General features: G+C 38.8%; 1 protein-coding gene across 1 annotated transcript in view; it reads right to left on the reverse strand.

Annotated features, from left to right (window-relative positions):
- Nucleotides 1-25,040, reverse strand: part of Rp1 (RP1 axonemal microtubule associated) — a 137,703-nt gene that overhangs the window by 43,859 nt on the left and 68,804 nt on the right. The window contains exons 8-16 of the mRNA XM_057790865.1: nt 24,513-24,591; nt 21,980-22,055; nt 20,504-20,580; nt 20,370-20,401; nt 20,084-20,213; nt 17,707-17,798; nt 15,542-15,718; nt 13,658-13,870; nt 3,619-3,796 (exon numbers count right to left, since the gene is read on the reverse strand). Of these exons, the coding sequence (XP_057646848.1) occupies nt 3,619-3,796; nt 13,658-13,870; nt 15,542-15,718; nt 17,707-17,798; nt 20,084-20,213; nt 20,370-20,401; nt 20,504-20,580; nt 21,980-22,055; nt 24,513-24,591 (1,054 nt within the window). The remainder of the gene's footprint in view (nt 1-3,618; nt 3,797-13,657; nt 13,871-15,541; nt 15,719-17,706; nt 17,799-20,083; nt 20,214-20,369; nt 20,402-20,503; nt 20,581-21,979; nt 22,056-24,512; nt 24,592-25,040) is intronic.

Here is a 25,040-nt window from a genome sequence, read left to right on the forward strand (position 1 = left end):
CCACTGCTGATGGGAGTGCACACTTATACATCCACTTTGGAAATCAGTATGGTGATTTCTCAGAAAATTGGGAATCAATCTAACTCAAGATTCAGTAATACTACTTTTGGGCATATACCCAAAGGATGCTCAATCATACCACAAAGACACTTGTTCAACAATGTTCATAGCAGCTTTATTCATAAAAGCCAGAACATGGAAAAAACATGGATGTCCCTCAACCAAAGAACAGATAAAGAAAATGTGGTACATTTACACAACAAAGTATTACTCAGCTGCAAAATATGATGACATCATGAAATTTTCAGACAAATGGATTGAACTAGAAAAAAATTTCCCGAGTGAGGTAACCCAGACTCAGAAAGACAAAAACTATATGTATGTAATGGGAACTTTTGAAGTCCATCCTCAATGCTCCCTCAGGGTACAAAGAGGGTGCTATGGCAAGTGAGGGGCTTGGGATCTGAGGGCAGAGCATGAATCTCTTTCACTCCATACTTTGTAAAAGTTTCTTTATTGTTTAGTGTCTATTTTAATTCTCTTGTCCTACTTCTAACCATTCCTAGCTTCTTCTCATAGCCACCAAACTCTCTTTTCCCTAGGAGCCTTGAAGCAATAAAGAAAATACAATAGTTGTTTCTCGTTGGTCAAAAATACATTCCTAGGCCAAATAATAGGGATTTGAATCATTTCCATGGCAACACAAAGGTCCAGAACAAAGGTCCACAGAAGTGACCAGAGGGCCAGAAGTTCATTGTCCACTGAGATAAGTTTGAGATGTAGGCCTTTTGTTAACAGACTTAGAAAGCAAAAAATTGGCATACTTTTCTTTAGTAACTATAGTTGGACATCTGAGGTTCTGACCTTGTGCATAGTTGTAAGGTTTTACACTTATGATATATTTATAAAAAGCCATTAGTCTAGTTTGAACTTGCTCTAAGGTAAAAATTAGCTATTTATGTACAGTTTGTGTTGGACTGAGGAGAAATTGTTATTTTCTTATTTTAGTCTGAGTAAAAAGAAACAAAGCATGCTTTTAAGTGTCTATAATCATCAAGGGACAAATAGATCTAGCTATAAAGCATATTCCAGCTTATATTATATGCATATATTTTATATATAACAAAAATATATAGTCAAATAAACAGTCATCTTCCTGAACACTCACAGATATAAGTGCCCATAAGATTGAGATGCAATCATGAAATTATACATACACATCACATGAGATTACACACTACAATGCAGGTATTAGGGAGACACCAACCTGCTTTAGCAAAAGTGAGCAACACTTTCCAGAGTTGATGGTCCTGCTGGCCTTGTCTGGACAGGATCAATTTCCATCAGATAAGCATTCCTCTGATAGGTTGCTAGCTGAACCCCAGTTGTTACCTGCTGTAACTCTCATGGGCCCTGCTGGCATGTACTCACTTCTAAGTAGATACCAGATGTAAAGCAAAGGGTGGTCATGCTGCAGTCCACAGCTCTAGAGAAGCTAAGGAGCAAGGGGGACCCTAAGAAGGATGCATGGATTGCCCTGGGGAGGGAAATTACATGAGATCTCCTGGGTAAACTGGGAGGGATGGGGAGTGATAGGAGGAGATGGGGAATGAAAATAGGAAAGAATGGAATGGCAATGTTGGAGTACAGATGGAGTCAGAGGGCAATGAAAGATGTATCTTGATATAGGGAGCCATTATGGAGTTAGGGAGAAACCTAAGAAAATTCCCAGGAATCCTCAAGGATGACCCCAGATAAGAATCTTAGCAATAGTGGACAAGGCACCTGAACTGACCTTACCCTGTAATCAGATTGGTGACTACCCCAACTGTCATCATCAAGCCTTTATCCAGTACCGGTGGAACCAGATGTAGAGATCCATAGCCAAGCACTAGTCTTGAGCTCCCAGGCTTTGCTTACTCTCCACGGGAGGTCTTACCCTTTGGCAGGAGTGGATGGGGGTGGGCTGGGGGGATGTGATGAGGGGTATGGGAGGAGAGGTGGGAGGGAGAACTGTGGTTGGAATGTAAAATGAATTAAAAAATAAATTTTCAAAATGCAAAAAAAAAAGCCACAGGGTGTTCAAAGTTTGCTGTACTGTTCTGTGGGAGGTTGAAAGATGAGAATATTGAAGGGAATGCAGATGGTAGACACCTGGTTTGTGAAGTTCTGAGGAAAGTGGGAGGGTTTCTTGAAGACTCTATTGGAGCTATTGCATATCTTTAATTAAGAATCTAGTCATTTGGGCTTGAAAAATGGGTTGTGATTAACAAAATATCAGAACCACTACAGTAATACCTTGTCTTTGCTGAGACAATTGATGCTGGTTAGCTGGAACTAAGAAATCAACACGAGGAGGAGGAGGAGGAGGAGGAGGAGGAGGAGGAGGAGGAGGAGGAGGAGGAGGAGGAGGAGGAGGAGAAGGAGAAGGAGAAGGAGAAGGAGAAGAAGAAGAAGAAGAAGAAGAAGAAGAAGAAGAAGAAGAAGAAGAAGAAGAAGAAGAAGAAGAAGAAGAAGAAGAAGAAGAAGAAGAAGAAGAAGAAGAAAAGAAGACTAACATCATTGATAACTTGAAAACTTCTGGAAAGTATTTCCTCAGAGTGAACATACCGAGGCTGAGTCCCAGAGTCAGTCAAGGTTGTACTTAATGCTGGCAGCAGACATTAGTGATGTAAGAGTTACACAAGTGGTACTGAGTTTGATGGCTCAAGAGGGTCATGGAGAGCAATGTGACTTGGAACTGTGTGGCAGGTTGGAAGGCCATTAGTGAAAGTGAAGCCCAACTGTAGCAGAGATGCCAGCTTTTTTAATATGTCACCACCACGGGACTGCCAAAAACAGCAGAAGCTATAGAGTGGACACAGCCTAAGCTTAGAAGTTAAATTGTGTGTGCCGCAAAGAGCCGAGCCTGAGAAGTGACCCAGGTCCTTTGGAGGAGCCTAGGAGATCAAGAGCGAAACCCAGGCATTTGACAATGAGTTATTTACACTGTTGGGAGTTTGGTTTTTCTTTGATCTGATTGTGAATGTGCCCTGGTGCTTCCCTCTCAGAATTAAAGAATATTTTACTTTTTTCTTTGTAGGATTCCACAGTTGAGAGATGTTGAACTTTTGAGCAGATTTTCAAGTTTTAACAGAAACTGAATTTTGAAAGAGACTTTGGATATTTTAAAGAGACTTTGAACTTTGAGGTGTTTAAATTTTTAAAGACTGTGGGTCTTTTAAAAGTTGGGGCATTTTATACTATGATATCGATAGTAATGTGTGATCTTGGGAATGAACAAGAAGGGAAAAGTTATAGCTTAAGAGCGATATGCTTGATTGTCAAGTTGACATGGAATTAATTGTGCTGGCTGGTTCTGTGTCAGCTCGACAAAGCTACAGCTGTGTGCACACACAATTTATGTTTATGAAGGGCTTCAAGACATCCAAAGCTCTGTACTTTATATTAATTACTTGGAAACTTGAGGGGAAGTCTTCATTGTCTTTCTCACAGCACTTTTAGCGTTTTTATAAAGAAACAGTCTAAGGATAGGTATCTTCTTATTAAAACTGCAGAGAAAGTTTCAGACATTCTACACAGACCCTCATAAAGCCAAACAACTTGAAGTGAACATACACTGGATGACACGTGGGTAGAAGCAAACACTCTCGTCTTTAGTGTAAATGACTGGTTTGGCCTGTCCATCTGGTTGAAGTCCAACAAACAGTCCTGGACTCTTCAGGGATTCCAGACTTACAGACACGTTTTCAAGGTTCCTCTTGATTTTAAAATGACAATCCGTATCTCCAGTGCCCTGCAATCAACAGGACATTATTTCACAAATGTGGGTAAACACTGGACAGAACTAGAAACCCCCATTCTCAATAATACTTTCCTTCCTTTTCAAGCCATCTACTTAAATCTGAAGCCTTTTAAAACTTTTTTTCATAAAGTCTAGAAACAGAGACCATACAATGACCAAAAAGAACGTACAGAACAAAGGACTCCAATCACTGAGGAACTCTGCCTAAGGAGAGGTTACAGCATGGTATTCATTTCAGGGTTTCTCACTGCCAAAAAATGAACATAGATTACAATATCTATTTAACCCTTTAAAAATAAAGTCATACATTGCTTCATGGCAAGGACACATTCTAATAAATGCATCTGTAGTTCATTAACCATTGTTAGAACATCACAGAATTCTTTTATACAAATGTGTGTGTGTGCGGCATATATATTGTACAGCCTATTACTTCTATGGCCATGGTTATCAATGAGAACCAATGAGGCATGAGAGAAAATACTGCAATAGCTTGTATCACTAAGAGACAATTCAGGGAGTAATGGAGATGGGGGAAGCATGTATGAGGCTAAGTTATATAATCATACTGTTTTTATAGCAAACTTTCAGATGTAAGAAAAAATACACTCTAATGTAGTTGTACATGGTAAGTAAACACACACAATCACAATAGTTTATCCTCATTACCAAGTTTTGTGTACCATTATAATTGAATCTCTATACTTTTATGCAACTGGCAGCACAGGCTGGTTTACACTACTATCACCACAGACACAAATAATGTCACATTATAACATTATAAATATGTCACCAGGTGGGAGGCATGTAATAGTTCCATTACTATCTTATGGTACTGTCACCAAAAGTGATCTAATGTGTGATGTAACAGTGCTCTAAAGGACAGAAAAGGAGCTACTTTGATCACACGGTCATTCACAGTGTAAACCATGTGCTAATTTCAAGTGTGACTGCTACAATTTCAAGGTTGAATGTTCAAGTAGGCACAAAGTATTTAAAGAATGTCAGTAGAACATTCAAGTCAGGCTCTGATAGTGCACACCTTTAATCCCAGAGCTGGAAGGTAGAGACAAGTGGACCTCTGTGACTTTGAGGCCAGCCTGTTCTACATAGTGACTTCCAGGACAGGCAAGTCTGCAGAGAGAAACACTGTCTCAAAACAAAACAAAAAAAAGAGTCAAGATTAGAAGCCTACTAGTAATAACTGATATTGCCTCTGCCTTTTAAGATATTCATAATATTAGAAAACATTTCGCTATTTGGAGCTTTGAAAAATACGTTGTAAGATTTAAGAGTTCTAGAAAATGAGTTTTGTGAGAATGAATTAGTTTCTTTTAGCAATTATTTTATTTATAATAGAAGATTCTAAACTCGTCTTAGTTCAAATGTTAGGTTGCTGTCAGTAAGAAACAAGTATCTGTCCGTGTCTTACAAATATGAGTTAATGAATGTCTACTTTCTTCTGTTTTTGCTTGGCTTGTCCATGGTCAAGCACCAAAAACCACCACAAAGAAAGATAAGAATAGCGTGAAGTGTAATGGAGTAGAAACAAGTTCCTGGGGCTTGGGAAATACAAAAGAATGACACTAAATTTGGGAAGAAATAAGTCATCCAGGAGAAGAGGTAGTGTTAACTAAGACCAAATGAATTAGGTGAGGAAACTGGGTTTAGGAAAGTTTTGGCAAAGGTCACTAAACAAGCTTTTGGTATGGGTCCATGGCAAGGGGGCAATGGAATTGTAGAAGTCAGCTCAGCTGATGCACTGGAGTTCAGGCCTTATCCTACACTAGTGTAGGTGGCCCTTCTGTCTTTGTGTTGCTTTCATTGGTTAATAAAGAAACTGCTTTGGGCCCTTGACAGGGCAGAACTTAAGTAGGCAGGGGAAATTAAAGGGAATGCTGGGAGGAAGAGAGCAGAGTCAGAAGATGACATGGACCCGCCACTGGACATAGACATGCTGAGACTTTGCTGGTAGGCCACAACCTCATGGGATACACAGATTGATAGAAATGGGTTAAATTAATATGTAAGAGTTAGCCAATAAGAAGTTAGAGCTAATGGGCCATGTAGTGATTTCATTAGTACAATTTCTGTGTGGTTATTTTGGGGCTAAGCTAGCCGGGTGGCCGGGACAAACAAGCGGCCTTCCTGTTACATTACGCCATGGAAGTCACAGAAGGCTTATGAATATATTGCAAAGGTCTTTAGAGCTAGCTCTTTAACACATTCCCTTTATGTCTCCAAAAATAGTTTTAGCATTTACCCAGTTATGCATTATTTTGTAGTCTTTAAATAACAGTCTAAAGAACCTCATTCCTTCTCTTTTCCTCCAGTATGGAGCCTTGGGCTACTCCTTTATTTAATATTTCTTTTTAGTGAACTTGACTTTTTAAAAGAACCTTAAATTTTCAAAAAACTCAGAAAGATGGTATATCAATCACACCTTTCTGCAGCCGTCACCATCTTATTTGTGCTTATTACAATGAATGAGTCAACACTGAAGCATTATTAAGAGATACTATAGGGGTATTTCTTTTATGACAGCCCAGTGCCCATTCCTACTCCAATATACCGTCTGTATACCCCATCAGCCTTCATGTCTCCATGGGTTCGACTTGGCAGTAAGTTTATCAGACTCCCCTTGACTCTGACAACCATGGAATTTTCAGAAATATTGGTCAATGGTTTGGTGGGATGCTCACTTTTAAAATGTATCTGTTTTTCTCATGATTATAGGATATATAGAATATAGGAAGACTACAGAGGAGACAACTAACAAACTTCTCCACCATAAGGGTTTTACACTGTCAAATTTGCATACTGTTCGCACAAGAAGAAAATTGTTATGCCAAGCCTGAGCCTGAGATATAGGGAATCATGTTTCATTTCCTTGGAGCCAGACCACCTATGCAAGTTTCTTCTATCTTGTTCCAACCTGAAATTTCCCAACCTAAGAAAAATTAAAGGAGAATGGGTTTATTGTGGCTTTGGTAAAGACATGGCCACAGGCAACAAGGGCATGCAAGCAGGAGCAGGGAGATGATTGTTCTCACTGAATCTAAACTCAGAAAAAGGAGGACAAGAAGTGGGTCCAGATTGTAAAATCTCAAAGCCACCCCAGTAACATATTTTCTTCAGCGAGGCACCATCTTCTAAAGATTTCATAACTTTCCCAAACTGCACTGGCATCTGGGTAGCAAATTCAAATACATGAGCTCATGGGAAACACTTCATATTCAGAACACACAATAGCTTACACAATTCACTTAGAATTCTTCTACATAGAGTTTTGAAACTTCTCATTTATTTATGAATATTCCTTTCAGATTTAGAGTTATAATCACTTGTATTATTATTTATTACACAACTTGTTTCACATTTGGCCACTGTGATCTTTTCTAATGTGTTTCTGTGCAGAAACAAAATTATTAATACCAGAAACTAGCATTGGTCGGCAGAATAGAATCCTGTGATACCAGCCTTTGACTTTACGAACTTTTTTCAAGTTTTGCATCTAGATAACCAAGGAAGAAGTGAAATTAACAACCAGATAATCTAATAAGGTAAATAAGCATGTGGGTAAGTGTCATTTTTATTACTGACCTATAATAGATTAATCATTGAACTGGTCAAGGGAACCAAGATACTATTTTACAAAATACACTATTTTAGAGGGAAAAATTAAGCAGATCAATTAAACAGCAAGCATGTACTCAGACTATTCATGTACTTAAGTATAGTGTAGATTTTAGTCAAACTGTGTTTTATTTTTATAATCTAATCATTCTTCTAAACCTTAGGTCTTCTGTAAATAAACTCAATTTCTGCACAGATACCAAATTTATGGGCTTTATTTTGCTCTCAAACACAGCACGGCTTTCCTACTGAATATTGATGTCACATTGTACTGAAGGGCTCAGAAAGTTGCCCTTGACTTGCACAATTTAGAGAACCTTTCCCAGAGACGCATCTTCCCTGCCAACATCAACGCGTGCACCACCTTGTACTGTTGCTCTTCTCACACTGGAGTCTAACTGCCTGTTATCACTCTTTTAAGTAAAACTAAACAAGGGAAAGGTGTGCCTTACTTCATTTACCACAGCTCTGCAAACAGGCCGCCTCTACCGCCCCACAAGGCTCGACTGTTTGTTCATACTGTCAAAAATCTCTGTTGTGCCAGTGTAAGTGGTTTGAGTAAGGCCTTTTTCTCTCTCCTGTGATAATGAAAAGTAGGATTATTCTCTCTAAAAATCATCATCCAGGAAACTTCTCCTGACTACTATCCAAATCAATCCTCTCTTCAAGCCTTTAAATAAGCAGTTGAATAATAACTTAAATGGGATTTGGGGTTTTCTATTTTCTCTAGATTATGGTTGCATACATATTTTTAGTGGCACCTCAGGGAATGCAATTTCTATCCTTCAAATGAAAATCTGAGAATTAAATTTAATATAACTAAATTTTACAACATCATAGTTTCCTTCAGTCCCTTTTTAAAAAAGAAAAAAACTCTACTTTACCTCTAACCCAATATTAACTGAACAGAAAGTATGTTCATTCTATCTACAAAAGGTTATTATGTAGCCTCTTCATGTTAACAAAACTAACAGACTACATGAAGCTGATGGAGGTGGTTCTTGTATTTTATCTGTTGCTTTCATTGGTTAACTAATAAAGAAAACTGCCTTAGCCCATTTATAGGCCAGCCCTTAGGTGGGTGGAGTAAACAGAACAGAATGCTGGGAGAAAGAAGCCGAGTCAGGGAGTCGCCATGATTCTCCCACTCCAGACAGACGCAGGTTAAGATCTTCCCTGGTAAGCCAGCTCGTGGTACTACACAGAATATTAGAAATGGGTTAGATCAATATGTAAGAGCTAGCCAATAAGAGGCCGGACCTAATGGGCCAGGCAGTGTTTAAAAGAATACAGTTTCCGTGTAATTATTTCGGGGCATAAGCTAGCCATGTGGGCGGCCGGGTGCCGGGGACGCAGCCCTGCCACTCATATTACAACATGAAGCCACTGTAGGGTAGCAGGGGCAGGTTTTGCATCTATGACTATGTTCTTGTGGTTATTTAGTAAAGAAAAAGTCCTAGTGACTTCCTCCAAAGTGACATTTTTAACTTCTCTTTTATTTAGTATTTGTTGAGCACCTACCAGTGGTAAGGCTTCTAAATGTGGGGTATTTAATAAATAAAGCTACTATGTCTTTTTCATTCTATTAATGTAGATTCTGTACATTCAATATCACTAATGTTCCAATCAGCCTTTTCTTCCAAGATGAATCACTTGATGTGATATTCCTTCAGCAAATCTGTGTGATTCTGATAATAAAATCATTGTTGCTATCTTCAAGGCCCTCTGCATATACTGAAAAACTAATATGTAGCCTGTGGTCTATAGTAGCATTAAATGTGAAGACATTTGATAAAAAAGTTAACTGAAGTATTTTAGGTTGCATATGGCTATACACAAATAGGACTTTATTAAATCGATTTCTTTTAAAATGTTTGACTAGGTAAAATATGATCATAAGTACTTTCCTAAAACCAAGTAAAACTCTGATTAGGTGTCATACTTTGTACTCCACTGGTCTAACATTGTGCACAGTTAATCAGAACTCACTTAGACAAAGCATGTGTATGCAGGCTCACTCAAGTGTGCATGCATACTATTTCAACTTCTTAAAGACATGAGTTACCCTGAAGTTTTTATTATTTTCAAGTATCTTTTGATTGAAGGGAAAAAATAGATAAATCATCAATGATAGAATAGTTTTAGTTTCTTCAAACTGAACTGTTATCTTCACCAGCATCCTGACAATGCAAGATATTGCCTGTACCAACTTAGTACCCTAATCTTGTTTGCTTTCTACTCTGACAGCTCTTTTTATTTGCATTCATTCTTAGTGAGACGGTGAGCTCAACCCATGCTGTTCTGAGGCTGTCTCTTCTTAAACCGTCCCCCGTGAACTGCGTGTTGTTTGCTATGAACCTAATCTCTACTACATCAAAACCTATTAAAGTGATTTACTCCTACAGAATAAACATTTTCTAGTGACAGAAACAGGAACAATTGTAACAGAATCAATATCACTTGGTTTAAAGATATGTTTACCTCTAAGAAATGTTCTCGGATGTATGCTGGCAAGAGCGTTGGAAACAGGAATGCTTTTATTTAATTCAATTTAACGCAGTAAGCAATTTGTGAAGCAACAGTCAACACCAGGCACTCTTGGGCTTTTAAGGCATAGTGATATGAGCATGCATTACTATTTACCTCAAAGCACATTTATAGCCCCTTGGAGACAGTAAGCATACTTTGCCTCAGTCTCTAAATATACACAAACTACAGTAATTATGGTAATGTTCTCATTGTTTTCAAATGCAGTGCCATTCTAGAAAAAGTCTAATGATGCCTGTCAGATACAAGGAGAGAAATGATGTTCTTCACTGCTACACATTAATAGCCACAGGGGGAAAGGAACACAGCGTCTTAGCTACAGAAACCCACTGCCAAAACATTCCATGAAGAACGTCAAGTCACATAACCAAACCTAGTTATTAAATATATTATAACATGCAGAAAATGCTCAAGGGAAGTAGTCAGATATTTTTTAACTCTAGAAACAAAATAATCTGTTGTTGTTGCCCTTGGTTGCTCCCCAGAAGTTGAAGGTACAATTTGATTGCTGAAGGCACCATGCATTTTGGACATAGAATTCAAAGGGTTTGAGCTGAATCTGACCAAAAAGCATCCTCACTGAGGATGTAAAAAAGTGCTAGAGCCAGGTGCTGGAGGCACACACCTTTAAACCCAGCACTCGGGAGGCAGAAGCAGGCAGATCTTTGTGAGTTTGAGGCCAGCCTGGTATACAGGACCTAGTTCCAAGACAGAATCCAAAGCTACAAACAAAAAAAAAAAAAACAAAAAAAAAACAAAACAAAACAAAAAAAAAACCTGTTTCAAAAAACAAAATATTAAAAGTGCTGGAGTAAGCTGCCAAGAAAAGAAAAGAAAGCAGTCAATAGTCCCACCCAGCGGCGACTCCTCTGAATCACAGCAATGTGGCTAATAGGGAACAAGATACTAAAACATCTAATATATGTATGTATGTATATATATATATATATCCAAACTGCATTCTATTCTTTTTTTGCCATGGACAGAGACCATTACAGAAAGCCACTACTGATAATACTGATCAAAATTCAGAAAAAGAAAAAACTGACTATGATGTGCCCAGGCCCAATCGATATGTATACAACTACACCTACAGCTCACTGAAGAGGGACAGAAGGATTCATGAGGGCTCCTGAAAGACTGTGTCTTCCAGATATAACAGGGAGGCCTCACTCAGGAAATCTCAACAACAAGGTTGCTTGAACAAGACCTAAACAATGATTACACCTTTCGGCACCAGAACTGAGACAAAGGTCAACCAGATCATACTCTGACCAACACCGCTTAATTATGTACAGCTCTAGCTCTCTCCTCCAAACTTAACATTCATGTTAGTGTCCTGAAGATAGACTTGGCACGGGGGCGGGGGGGAGCGTCACTGAATCTCTTATCTTTTCTTCACAGTGTTGTCATGATTAAAATTCTCCTAGTCTGTCGAAACAAACAAACTGTCAAAACGTAAGGAGGAGCTGCCTACCATCCTGATACAAACCTAAACTAAGGGTTAAGACCTAAAAATTTCCCCTCTTTTTCTAAAGATCTTCAGTGACAGATAAGCTTTCATATAATCAGAATGAAGAAACATTCCACGGGGACTCCAAGAAGAATTTGAACACCTTCCTTACCAGGTTCCCACTACTCACCAGCTCTACCATTGAACAATTGTCCTTACCAGGTCCCCATTACTCACCAGCCTTTAGCAGCTCAGGAATTGAGGGGGAGCCATGGAGTCAGTGAACTAATCGCTCAGTCACTCAATTTGACTGCTCTATCTGAGGGAGTAAAACTTAATTCTCTGGGGCTGGAGAGTGGGACAAAACTTAACTCTCTAGGGTCAACAAAACACTAGAAGACACACTCATAAACCTTTAGGGTCTTTCAATCTCCCCCCCGCCCCTCTCTCTCTCTCTACTTTATTTTTTTCTTACCTCTATTCATGTGTACCCCTTCAGAGTTGTCTTAATTTTTCACTTACAGCTTATATACCCTAGAAAAATCTTTCAAGCAGTATAAAATTACAACGTGGTTACATTTTAATTTTTAAGTGAATGACTACAATGATTACAAGTAGAAAACATTATGTTTTCCACATCCCTTACATGATTAAACCTGTACGTATTACAAAAGAAAAACAAATTATCCCCAAGAACCCACATATATTCATATCCAAGCAACTTGTCATGTGTAGATTAACTGTGTAAGCAAGCAAGGTATTTTTCTCAGCCAGTTCTTTTACTGGAGGGCTGCATATTCTAGTTAATAAAAGAGAATCACTCATTTTATTTTTATCTTTAAAAAGTAATCATAAATATCTTAAAATAATCACAAATCTAAACTTTTATATATGAAAAACCACCGGTCCGCTCTACTTTAAAACCTCAGCATGCATATCCACTCATGAGCAGTTTTTTTTTTTTAATCAGAAAGCTGGAGGCAGAAATGGGTACAAGGAATTAATCATCACCTTATCACCAACCCACCCTACCATGAAAGGCACATCAGACAAGTGCATTCTGTCACAGGCATCAGAGTCTGCTTCTTCAGAATTCCAGAGAGTACTGTATACTGAAGACCAGCTGAGACATCCAGTCATAAGGGTTGAAGAATTAGTGGATTCTTGGACTTCCCATTCATAACCAGTCATTGTTACAGGACTAGCTAGACCACAGCCCACAAGCCATTGTAATTAATACCCCTTCTATATATACAGAGATTCTTTCTATAAGTTCTACTATTCATTTAAACTAAACCATTTCAAATAAGAATAAAGATAAGAAATTTAATTTCCATTTAAAGGGAGTGGTGCTGTATGCCTGTGATACCATCACTCAAGAGGCAGAGACCTGCAGATTTCCTTGTTTGAGGTCAGCCTGGTGTGTATAGTAAGTTCCAGACTAACCAGGGCTACATAATGAGGCTCTATCTCAAATTTTAAGAAAAATCATATATGTCCCTCATCCAAGCAAAATCATTCCTTTATAGTACTTTTAATTGCCTTCCTAAGGCTCAAGATTGCTAATGTCTAACTTTCACTCAGAATTTAAAAGTGTTTGCTAAAAATGTATGGGGTTCCCAGGAGTGGGGATCCAGGCACTAAGAAGTGAAGGGAGACAGTAAGCTAGGACTTTCTAGAGACTGCCTTTGCGGAGTAGGCTTGCAGACCAGCGATAGCATAGCGGCAAGATCAGAGACCTCATTAGAAATGTAGGCATGCATTCAGGTGTGGTGACTGCACCTGCCTGGGAGCCTGGAATTCAGGAGGCTGAGGCAAGAGGACAGGCTCATGAGTTCAAGGCTAGCCTGAAAAGGAAGGGTAAGGAAAGGGGAGGGAAGGTATAGGGTAAGGTGGGAAGAGCAGGAGACCTCATCTTCTAACCAGAGTCTGGCATCACAATTTACTTTGTGCACAAATGCAATCCCTAGTGTTCTGTTTGTGCACAATATCTCAAAATCACTGTAGATTTGGTCTTTGTCTAAGTACACCAGGCCCATAGTTACCCTCCCCGCTCATTGAAACACTAGACAAAGACAACATGCCACATATAATATCCAATTTCCACTGTATTTGTAGATAAAGCATAAAATCAATACACTCAGAAAGTGCTGTCTTTATGGCTATTACACAAAACATCCTAAACATTTGCTGGGGGAAATAAGAGAGATGCTTACTGTTCCGTTACAGCGTCCATCCTTAATCCTCAGATACATCCGTGCATTTTTCACACTTTCAAACATGCAAATCCCAGAACTGACTCTGTGCACTCTCCAGTAGGATTGTTCTGACTGGTCGCCTGTTCCAGTGCAGGTCCCACTGGGCTGTAGACACAGGGCCTGACACAAGCTTGTAGCCAGTATAACCACAGCACTGTTGAGGAATACACCCTTCCAGGAAACAAACAGAAAAGCAGTGAGTGTTTATTCCTCTAGAAAACTGTCATGGAAATATTATTTCAGGGACAGACACACAGCTGAAATTAATGCTGAAGGGAGCGAGGTAGTAAAGACATTAATGTTACCCAGAGAGGCTTAGCTTTGACCTCAGTTTATAACCGGCGATCTCTAAGACTTAGAGCATCAGGTCTGAGAGGAGTATCTGACTGTGTATGGAAGCTGTGTGCCAGCCAGAAAGTGGCAGTGTGGACTGTGGCACACCTTGCCAGTTAACCTACTGAGAACATGGAGACTAAGCCCAGCCACATGGACTCCTTCGGCTGTGGAATGTGGACGCCACTGCTCAAGTGAACTTTCCTGGTCAAGAAAGTTCCTGAAGCACCTCTGCAAGCCAGCACTGAGAAACCACCCCTGCCTGACTCCATTGTGAAAGGACAAGGGCAACTCTACGCTTGCAGCTTTTCAGAGGCTCTGCTCTGCATGTCTCCCATTGTGCAGATGTGATCTGTATCCTTTTTCCGTGATAAGCTGAAACTCTGAGCATGATAGCTGGCTCCTGGAGTCCTTCCAGTGAATTACCAAGCCCGGATAGTGAGCCCAGGGACCCAAGCTGCAGTGGGGACAGATGTGAACAGATGGTGTATACTGTTCTCTCTAACAGCACACCTGGCTTGGCTTCTACAGAAGCAAAAACAGATACATTTCCAGAAGAAAAATGTTGATGAATATTTTGTTTCAGCCTTAAAATTTTGTATCTTAATTCTTAAACTCAATTTCTAGTTTTCAAAGCTAGTAAAATGATAAAAGATTCAGGGAAGGTATTGTCAAACTACATCATATGTTATCATAAGCCCAAGGAGTTAAATAGAAAAAGATGGCATGTTTATTGATGTAAAACACATGTATACACAGTAAAAACCTTGTTTCAATGCTGTTGAACTTAGGATGAGTTAAAATTACTCTGTTGAGTAAAATAATGTGAGAAAGTATTTATATAGATAATGGTAAACTATTTGAATGGCAAGCTTGGAATCATGATCCACCTTTGACTAATTACGCTGTATTTGCCAAGAATCACAATATCCCTGAAAGTTTTTGCCTTTACCCTTAAAATATTGATGATTTTATTAAAATTAGTCTTGTATATGGTAAAGCTTTCTGCAAAGGAACACAAATAAGCAATTCTATAAATTACAGTTACTATATTATTATGGTATTGTATTATATTAGAATAGCTTATATATGTAGAGAGAGAGCTTTTATATATACACATATATTATATATATATATATGCTGTAAAAAAAAGAGACATAAGGATTAGGTCAGAATCACATCTATCTAACAATCAAAGAGTACAGATTCTAAGGGTTGGGAAAGCTCAATACAAGAATTGCTAAGGTTCCATTAGGAATTCAGATCTGCAGTTTAACCTGCAAGCCCCCCTTAGGCACAGGATGTTACTCCCTTCACAGTCTCACTGCCACTGAACATGCAGCCCCAGTGCCGCACCCAAAGTCAGTAAGCAGAATGGCAATGTCCTCATTGCCTCCCTTGTGGAAAGAGATCTGATTACTGCAGTAAACGCCGGCTCCACACCTTTCAATAAGGCAGAAGAAAGCCGGGGCTGGACCTATAAGCCCTGATGATTTTTATCGAGTTTACCTTAACAAAAACCAAGAATTCTTTTGACAGCTCTGCATAGCCTGAAGACGACTCGTCAGCTACTTTGCCATGACGATCAACAAATAGGGTGTGACCAGGACATAGGGCAGACTCAAGAAGCGCACAGCGGTTGGGCTGATAAAGCACTCGCAGCTCAGTGAGGGCTCCTCCACTGGCCTGAAAGAGAATGAGAGAAGCCAACCCTGAAGGAACAGGGAAGATGATGGAGTTTAAAATCTCTTGACAGTAGTGTATATGCTATATAGTCCCTGAACTAGACGTCCCTTCAGGCCTTTGTCACTCTCACTTACCCAGCCTTATTGGCAGTGACTTGTTCCAAGGACATTTTGGAATCAAGAACCCATGAAAGACTATTGCTCACAAATCAGCCTGGTGTCAGGACGAATTCTCGAGGTGGAATGTGCATTTCAACCTCACTTATTCTTCATTTAGTTATTTGAGTCCTTGTAACATAAGACTGCTTGGGACTGAAAAGTGAAATTAACAATTTCTCTCATTCCTATATTTTGCTTTTAAACTACATAACAACACTAGCAGAAGACATTCCTGTTCCTGGGCATGTTCGAGGATATTCATTCCTACTCTGTGCTCAAGGGAGGAAGCAGGGCTCTCTGGTAACTCCTGAATGTTGTGCCCAAGTCTCTGGGTCTACCAACCTTGAGAAAGTTCAACTAGCCAAGGGTGGTAGGTTCCCACAGGATTGTTGGCCTTTGAGAAACCATTCAAGGTTACCTAAGAACAGCACAGTGAGCAGAGTGGACCAAGCCATAAAGTCAGAGGCTCCATGCCAGTGAGATCTTATGTGAAACAGATAAACTCTGACAGTAGCTGACAGAATTCCGTACCGGTAGATTGCATCCTAGCAAATAAGGGCTTAGACTTCATTCAATCTAGAAAAATGTAATGGAACTATTTTGTCGACTCTTTTTTAAAAAAAAAAAAAAAAAAAACAGCGGAATTGTTTTCTAGGGATTTTTTTTTCTTTTGTTCACTTTGTTTTGGTGTGTGTGTGTGTGTGTGTGTGTGTGTGTGTGTGTACACATGTATGCATGCATGTGTTGGGATGGAGAATAGAGTTTTATAGACACTGCACACTGAATCAAACACCCAGCCCTCTCATCTCTACATTTACCTGACTAGAGTCCATACAGATCAGACTCATGTTTACTAAGCACTCACTAAGGACTTTTTCATGTACTCTGAAGCATATAGTGCAGGGTGTCTTTCTAAATTCAAAGAAAGAAAGAAAGAAAGAAAGAAAGAAAGAAAGAAAGAAAGAAAGAAAGAAAGAAAGAAAGAAAGAAAGAAAGAAAGGGACTTCATAGAGAACAATAGATTGGTCAATCACTTAGCCTAAATTGTAGGCCTACACATGACATTAGAAGTTTCCTTCCATTAAATGTGGGTTTGAGTCACTATGTAACACGTGCAGAAGATGTAAAATGAGTCAGATGCCTGTTTCTATGTTCTACATTGCAACCCTGGAACCTCAGTCCTATATCTCATGTCTGCATCTGTTAAACCGCATAACATTAGTTCCCTCATCAGGTAGAAGAACAGATTAAGCATCATTATGCGATTATGCGATTAGGATTCAACACACTGCTCACCAACCATCCTATGTGGTGGCATTTTAAAAGAAATGCCTTGCTTGCCCTTAAAGGTAGTACATATATTGAAAGACACTTTTCAAACCTAGACTAAACAGCACAAAACAGAACTGGGTAAAATTGTTTATTTTGTTTCTTCCTAACAGTATGATTCTTAAATCGTTAAAAAACAAAAACAAAAAAGCGCAGGTAAGCTCCCAAAAGAGCACTGAAAACTTGAATGTTATCTGCCTATTTCAATTGCCATTTACACCTCAAATTTTCAAATCTTCGTGAAACAAAATAATAATTTAAGTTTCTTGAACCTAATATAGAAAGTAAAAGTGACAAGGCAAAGAAAAGGGGTGATTTGATAATTTTATGAAATAAACCTACGTAAGATAAGTCACGTACAATGCATAATAAAGAAAATATACTGCCGACTGCCATGATGTAGCACACCTGTAAACCCCACATTCAGGAGGGCAGGGCAGGGGCCTGGCTTACCTAAGTGCGCTCTGTATCTCAAACGCTGCTACTCACCCTTCCAGTGGCAACTCCATTGTCAAGGGCAAGGGAGAGATGCCTCATCTCACAGCTTTGGAAAATGCATATATTCCCTTTGTTGAAAACCACATTAAAGAGACCTAGAAAATATGCTTAATTATTTAACAAGTAGTACATTCTTTAAAAGCTCCTTTCCCTTTCATTATACACTGAAATCTTACATTGGTACACTTTAAAGAGTTGACTTAAATGTTTGTAACTAGTAAAAAGGGAAAATATTTACCACTATATATATATATGAAAAGCCTAAGGTATAGTATATATTTTGGCTTTCTGGGATATAATATATTTGAATAAAATAAGTCCTAAAATAATGGTTTCTTGACCCATAATTCATTTCATTTCTTAATAAATGTGCAAAATGTATTTTTCTGTGTGTGTGTGTTGTACCTTATATAGGAACACACATAGGTAATATAAAGTATATAGATTAAGACATAATATGATGTTTGAAGGATTATTTCATTGTAACAAAATTTGATTTTCTAAGTAGAACCTGTTTTTCCTATCTATCCGACTGACATAGCCCACTTTACATTAATTAAAACATTGAAGATTGTCACAGCATATAAAATGAGGGAGGACTCTAGCAACTATTCAGTGATATAAGTTCCTAAACACTCAATTTTTAACAAGAAACTGCCCAACTTACATGTACAGATTCACATAGCATTGAGCAATGCAATTTATATACTAAATATTTATATTTTTATTATAATTAACTACATTGTAAATAGTTTTCGCTAACAGCCAGGACTGACTGATAAAGAAAATAACTACAGACTGCTAAAAAAAATTTTTAAATTCTTATGTATTTACAATTTAAACTCATTTAAAGTCATAGTTTTAAAAGTGAATTGTTCAGCAGATCATTCAGAATAGAAAATGGCTTAATTTAGCCTGTAACTGATATTTTGTCTTCCCAATAAAGTGCATCTTAATGGCTAATAATTGAACACATTTATGAAATTAAATCATACTGGTGAATAATTACAGATAACCCTAGAGACTGGGGTGTATCAGTGATGCATTACAAACACCTTCTTCAGAACGCCCTGCTTTATATATCTGCATCTCCTGATGTAAAACTATACAATCATGTCTCACCTAATGAAGAAGGCAATCTGCTGACGTGCCATTAAGTGATGTCATCATTGTACAGAGACTGTATATTTATACAGGTATAGGTAGCATATGCACCAGTCAGGGGTATGGTTGGGTCCATAACTGAATGTGGGTATATAATATAAATTTTATTCATAAACTGTGAGGTTCATTTGCGCCTGTTGAAAGTGGACTGAAACCATGGCAGGGCACCTCATGTCGGTCCAAGCATATCTCGTGTCTACTAAAACTCTGTGTCCTACAGAAGCCTGAGTACAGCAAAGAAGAAGGAGAGCAGGAGAGTGCAGAAGGGGATTTAAAACATCGTGCCCTGCAGGACAGCTGGGAGGAAAACACAACAGGGCCACTACCTTTCACCCTGCGGTAAAAGGTGCCTGCAATGGGAACAAGACATCAAGATCTCATCTGAGACAAGCATGCTCCACCAGACAGGAACTTCAGCGTGACTGCCTCAGGGATACCCCAGCCATTTCTGCTGGATATTTTAAGTTGATTTAATGATGCTTTCCTATCTGTCTTCACTTTCTTCTCTTACTGGAAACCTCACTGAGAGGAAAACACTGTTCCACTCAGAACTCTTCATTGGAAAACTCCAACAGGGCTTCTCCTGCCATTTCTGCTGCATGTGGTGTGGACCTAACTTGATATTCATCCATCTGCTGCTTGCTATTTGTCCTCTTGCTTTCCTGATTAGGCTATTCCATTCATTCAACTAGATGCTGTAATTGCTCAGTTCTATGACTGTTTTCTGTCTATCTGTCACTTTCTGTTTGTTCGTCTACTTTTTTTTTTTTAGAAATTTCTGTTTTGTTTTTTTTATTGAAAAAAAATTTTCCGCCTCCTCCCAGCCTCCCATTTCCTTCCCCCTCCTCCCACTCCTCTCCCCCTCCCCCCACTCCTTTTCCCCTCCCTCTCCAGTCTGAAGAGCAGTCAGGGTTCCCTGCACTGTGGAAAGTCCAAGGTCCTCGCCCCTCCATCTAGGTCTAGGAAGGTAAGTATCCAAACTGGCTTTATTTGCTATGTGTTTAATAGACTTACTCATTTAAAACCAAAATCCTGTCTCATAGTACGTTCTCAAAAATTTGGCAACAGTAAGAGATTTCTGGGTTCAAAAATCAAATGTCTAATGAATCAGAAGTGTTTCTGGCAGTGCCCACCCATGTTGCTTCACATAACTTCGCTGCAGTTGCAGTACTGAACACCCAACAAGCTCACTTTTCATATGAGAGAATCACGTTACCATATCTGTCTGTCTGCTCTCCCAGAGCATCGACGGTGCCGTCTGGATGCAGACGGACAAACCCTCCAGTAAGCTTGTTGTAGAACTGAAGAGTATTTCCTTTTGTGAACTTCCAGCTCTCAGCAGCCCACTAAAGTATAAACAAAGCAGAGATTATCTGAGAAGACAGGAAGAGAAGAAACTACTAATCGGTAGTCCTTACCAAAAATGGCATACTGTTTTGGTTTAATACGTCAAACAGCTGTTTGAAATTATTTGTACTAAACTATTTGAAATAAAACCTTACTGTTTCTTTTTTCTTAACTTCTAGCTTCTTCCCTGTAAACAAAAAGAAGGTGATTAATTTGAAGAGTATTGTGCTTTGTTTAGCATCATAAAGCTGACTTTCTCTATGTGTTTATGTGTATTCATGACACTCACTCACAGAGAAGACAGTGTTATCCCTAGCATACATTTCTCTGACAATTCTACCGTCATCTTCTCCTTCATCCAGCCATCTGTGGAAAAAAGAATTTGTCAGCTGTTAGCAAGCTTTTTGTTGACCCCATTGGCACATCTCCTCCCAGGTTAGAAACAACGGAAAACAGAGACAGAAAAATACACGGGCACCGAATTAATGCAGGGCACTGACACAATGAAGGCAGAGTGGTGCAGATGGGGAGGGAAATCCTTAAATGAGAGGAAGGGTGTGAGGGAGGAGGAAGAATCACCCATCCACTGAAAAGCAAATGTGTTCTTCAGTCCACAGATGAGTCAGTCCATTCTGCTGCTACTGCCAATGCATACATTTTATATCTGTTGAGCTAATAACTTGGTCCTGTTCTCTGGCTACCAACTACAGTTCAGTTATTCAGACAATGGCTACTATTGGTTCAATAGGGAAGGAGGAAGGAGAGTGCAGGAAAAATCAGTAAATCTGTCGCTGTTGCTAGAGAAATGAGTCAGCAGTCAAGGCCCACTAGAAATGGGCCAGTGATTTCATAAAGGTTACTGCTAATATTTATTGGACAAATTGATTACTTTTTAAGATAAGTCTCATCAGAGACCACATTTTCACATCAATTCTTATTTTCCTACCAACATATAAAGGAAAATCATGCTTTAAGCTCTATCAAACTTTTCTAAAGTATTCAGTTTCAGTCACAAGGAATGATCCATAGAAGAAGTGGCACTAAAGATTAAAGTCCTCAGACTTGATCGAAGGAAGTTTGCTTTGCAGTGAATGGTAGTTAATGGAGACTTATAGTTGGTCTAGGTATTGAGAGCCAAGTGACTGCTGAGTGGTCCTCCTTAAACAGAATGACCATATTACCTCTTCTGAGGCCCAAAGAGGCATCACGGAAGAGTGGATAGAAAGAAGGTACGAGCTGGATGGCAGGAAGGGCTATGAAGTACCTTTGATAGATATGACACAGCTGTGACACCAGGGAACTCACAGCAGCTGCGGGCGCCTACACAAGATCAAGTCTGTAAGCACGCAGTTATAACTGGGATTCATGCAGCCATGCCCAGGGTAGGTAATGGCAATTGACGCCTGCCAGGAGATAACCATTGTCTATAGCTCCACACACTCATCACACACTCATGCACATGTGCCTGGTTAAATCTAGTGGGAAACAAACAAACAAACAAAAACTAACAAAAAAAGTGAAAATGGAATGGCAGCTCATAGGAGGAGAGTGGTGGGCGTTGGTGGGATGCAAGAAAAATAATAAAAAGATGGGGATATGACTAGGACGTAGAACTATCAAAGAACAAATTAATAAAAAGATTAATTTTCATAAATGTTATATAAAAAACCTCAGGAACCAGGAATAATCGATAAGCTATCTACTTCTCACCAATACATGGACTTAGAACTGTCTGATCTGAACTGACGTGCCCATGTAAACACACCTGTGACAGAAGAAGGCGTATTCACGGTTGGTGGTGGGATCCCTGACCACAACATCCTCGAGAAACCAGCCATTTCCTAAGAGCAGAGTGGAGAAGATAAAATGTATTAATGAATATATAGAGTATATGGGTTACAGCAGGCTTTGGGTAAGAGGTCTCAATTCTAAATAAATTCTGTGCAGCTTAAATCTCTACTACTTCAAAAAAAAACTATTTGCAACAGAAGGATAATGACAAGTATTTAACATGGTTCAACAAAAGTATAACATTGTTTTGAGAATTTTTGTGACATATATTTCAATACGACTTTCCAAATAAAGTATAATTATCCGCTTGATTTCAGAAATTACATTTGTGATGCTAAACCAAACAATTTTAAGAATATATATTTCATGAATTAGTAATTTTTATATTTCCATAAAATTACCAAGATTTACCAAATATTCTAGAAGTCTATATAACCAAAATATACATTTTTGTTATAAGCAAAAAATAAAGTGACTCATAATGTATCTAAGGACTCAGACAAGTAAAGGTTGGTATATATAAAGACCATCATCTCTTTTTACATGTTTAAATTCTTATTAACTTGCAAACTAAGGTTGGATAAAACACAATTTTATTTATTGGAAATGATAAAGTATTTTAACTACTAATAATTGTTTTGTCTGCAAAGATACATCCTAACATAGCCCCTTTCAGAGGTGAAACTCAAGCTGATGCACTGAGGCTGAACAGCTTCAGAGCAAAACTTAACAAAGGCAGCGTGGCTGTCCTGGTCTGGTCTCTGTCCTGCTCCATGCCTCCTCATGCTTCACTGCAGGCAGTGACACCCTCCCCACAGTTCCCTGGACCACTGGTTCTCAAGCTCCAGTGAGCATTTGAGTCACTGTGGCCAATCATGATAATGGGCATTGCTGGCCCATTCTCAGTTGCTGGGTCAAGAGGGTAGGTCCAGCTCTCATACAACCCACAGAGATTTCACCTGGGGTCGGATAAACTACGCAACAGTTCATGGAGTTTTCAGGGAAGATGCCACTCTGTCTGCACAACTCACGCTTGATGGTAGAATTAAGTGCCTGACTAACCTTCCAAACTTTCAAATATGATAAAGTTCTACTGTGTGGGATTTTTTTATTTCTTCTTGACTCTTCATATATTTGCTTTAATGTCATTTGTTAGATAAAGTCTCATGAGTATCAACGCCTCATTGTGAATCACTAATGTTAACAGGAATGTCCACAGAAATTTTCTTTCCTGTACCTTTTAATGATTGTCACCTTGAATTTTACTCTACTGTATAAGATTATGAATAAACTCAATTTTATTTATATATTTGTATTATATCATACTCATATCATAACTGGACCTGTCATTTTCAATATTTTTATACTTTATTGCTTTTAATTGAGTTATACATTTTCCCCACTCCCCTTCCTTCCTAACCTCTTCCTTTCTACCTCGTCCCCCTGCCCCCCACCATGCTCCCAATTTACCCAGGAGATCTTCTATTTTTCTCCTTCCTAGGCAGATCCATGTATGTCTCTCTTAAGGTCCTCTTTGTCATCTAGGTTCTCTGGGGTTGTGAACTGTTGGGAGTTATTCTTTGTTTTATGGCTAAAAGTCACTAATGAGTGAGTACATATATTGAATGAGCTGGAGAGATGACTCAGCAGTTAAGAGCACGGCCTGCTCTTCCAAAGGCCCTGAGTTCAATTCCCAGCAACCACATAATGGGTCAAACCATCTGTAATAGTATCTGGCACCCTCTTGAGGAAGAGACCTGGTCAGTCGTCCTCATCAACTTAGACCATGAAACCCAATATGGACAAGTTCAACAGAATCGCCATATACAGGCTGCCCATGAATGCTTCAGCAATACCATTTTCTTCTTTCCTTCCTTCTTTCTTTCCTTTCTTCCTTTCTTCCTTCCTTTCTTTTTGTTTTTTTTCTTTCTTTGTTTTGTTTTGCTTTTTTTGTTTTTGTTTTTCTCTATGTATCTCTGACTGTCCTGGAACTCACTCTGTAAACCAGGCAGGCCACAAACTGACAGAGATTCACCTGCCTCTGCCTCCCTAAGTGCTGGGATTAAAAGCAAGGAAGCAGGAAACACAGCAAAATCCTTGCTGCCAAGACAGGTATCTCAACCCACCTCTGTTGAACAATGAGAAACCTTTCAAGAAATATCATTGCCAGGAGACACTATGGTTGCCTTCAGTATGGGCATTCTCCACAACATTCCCAAAATACCTCTTTCTAAAAGATTTTGGAATCCCATGACTATCATATGGCATCCACTAAATTAGTTTATACCATTTTGAAGAGAAATACATCAATTTAATAGGAGATCTGGGGAAAATATTTTTATTCCAATAATATGTAATAGAATCTTCCTTTCCTTATTCCTTAAACCCTTCCTTCTCTAAAGATTATCTTTCTATAAGATGTTCTGACTGTTTACTAGGTGCATGCAGAGTTTCATATAGATGGAGTTGAAGCAGACATCCATAAGAGCTCTGTGAATGAACCTTACCTGGGCCGAGTCCATCATGGCCTATCACAATCTTGCATAAATTTCCAAGATTTACAGCTTCTAGGAAGAAGGTATCAATCTGCAATCAATAAGAGAAAAACTCTGATTAGATGTAGATTATAATTTTGTTTCTCATCACGAACAAATTCATATGTGGAAAAAAAATCAATTGTAAAAAGTAGGTTCATTAAGAAAAGATTCAAGTCTACCTACAGAAAAAAAGAAAGAAAGAAAGAAAGAAAGAAAGAAAGAAAGAAAGAAAGAAAGAAAGAAAGAAAGAAAGAAAGACAAACTAGCTCGTATAACCTAGCTGTGACATTGATCACCTTATTGACAGCCAGGGTTAATTCAGCTGATCTGGCTGTAACTCTAAATCCAGATGAGTTGACAATTAAGATTAACAATCACATCCCTGAAACAGGATTTGACTCTGCACTTAATGCCCCAGATTCTAGTCACTGTCCACAGATGAAGCATTTTATCCTCCATTTAAGAACTGACAGCCGAGCAATCGGAGCTAACATGTGG

The sequence above is a fragment of the Chionomys nivalis genome, chromosome 16 (assembly GCF_950005125.1).
Source record: "Chionomys nivalis chromosome 16, mChiNiv1.1, whole genome shotgun sequence".
NCBI classification, from domain to species: domain Eukaryota; kingdom Metazoa; phylum Chordata; class Mammalia; order Rodentia; family Cricetidae; genus Chionomys; species Chionomys nivalis.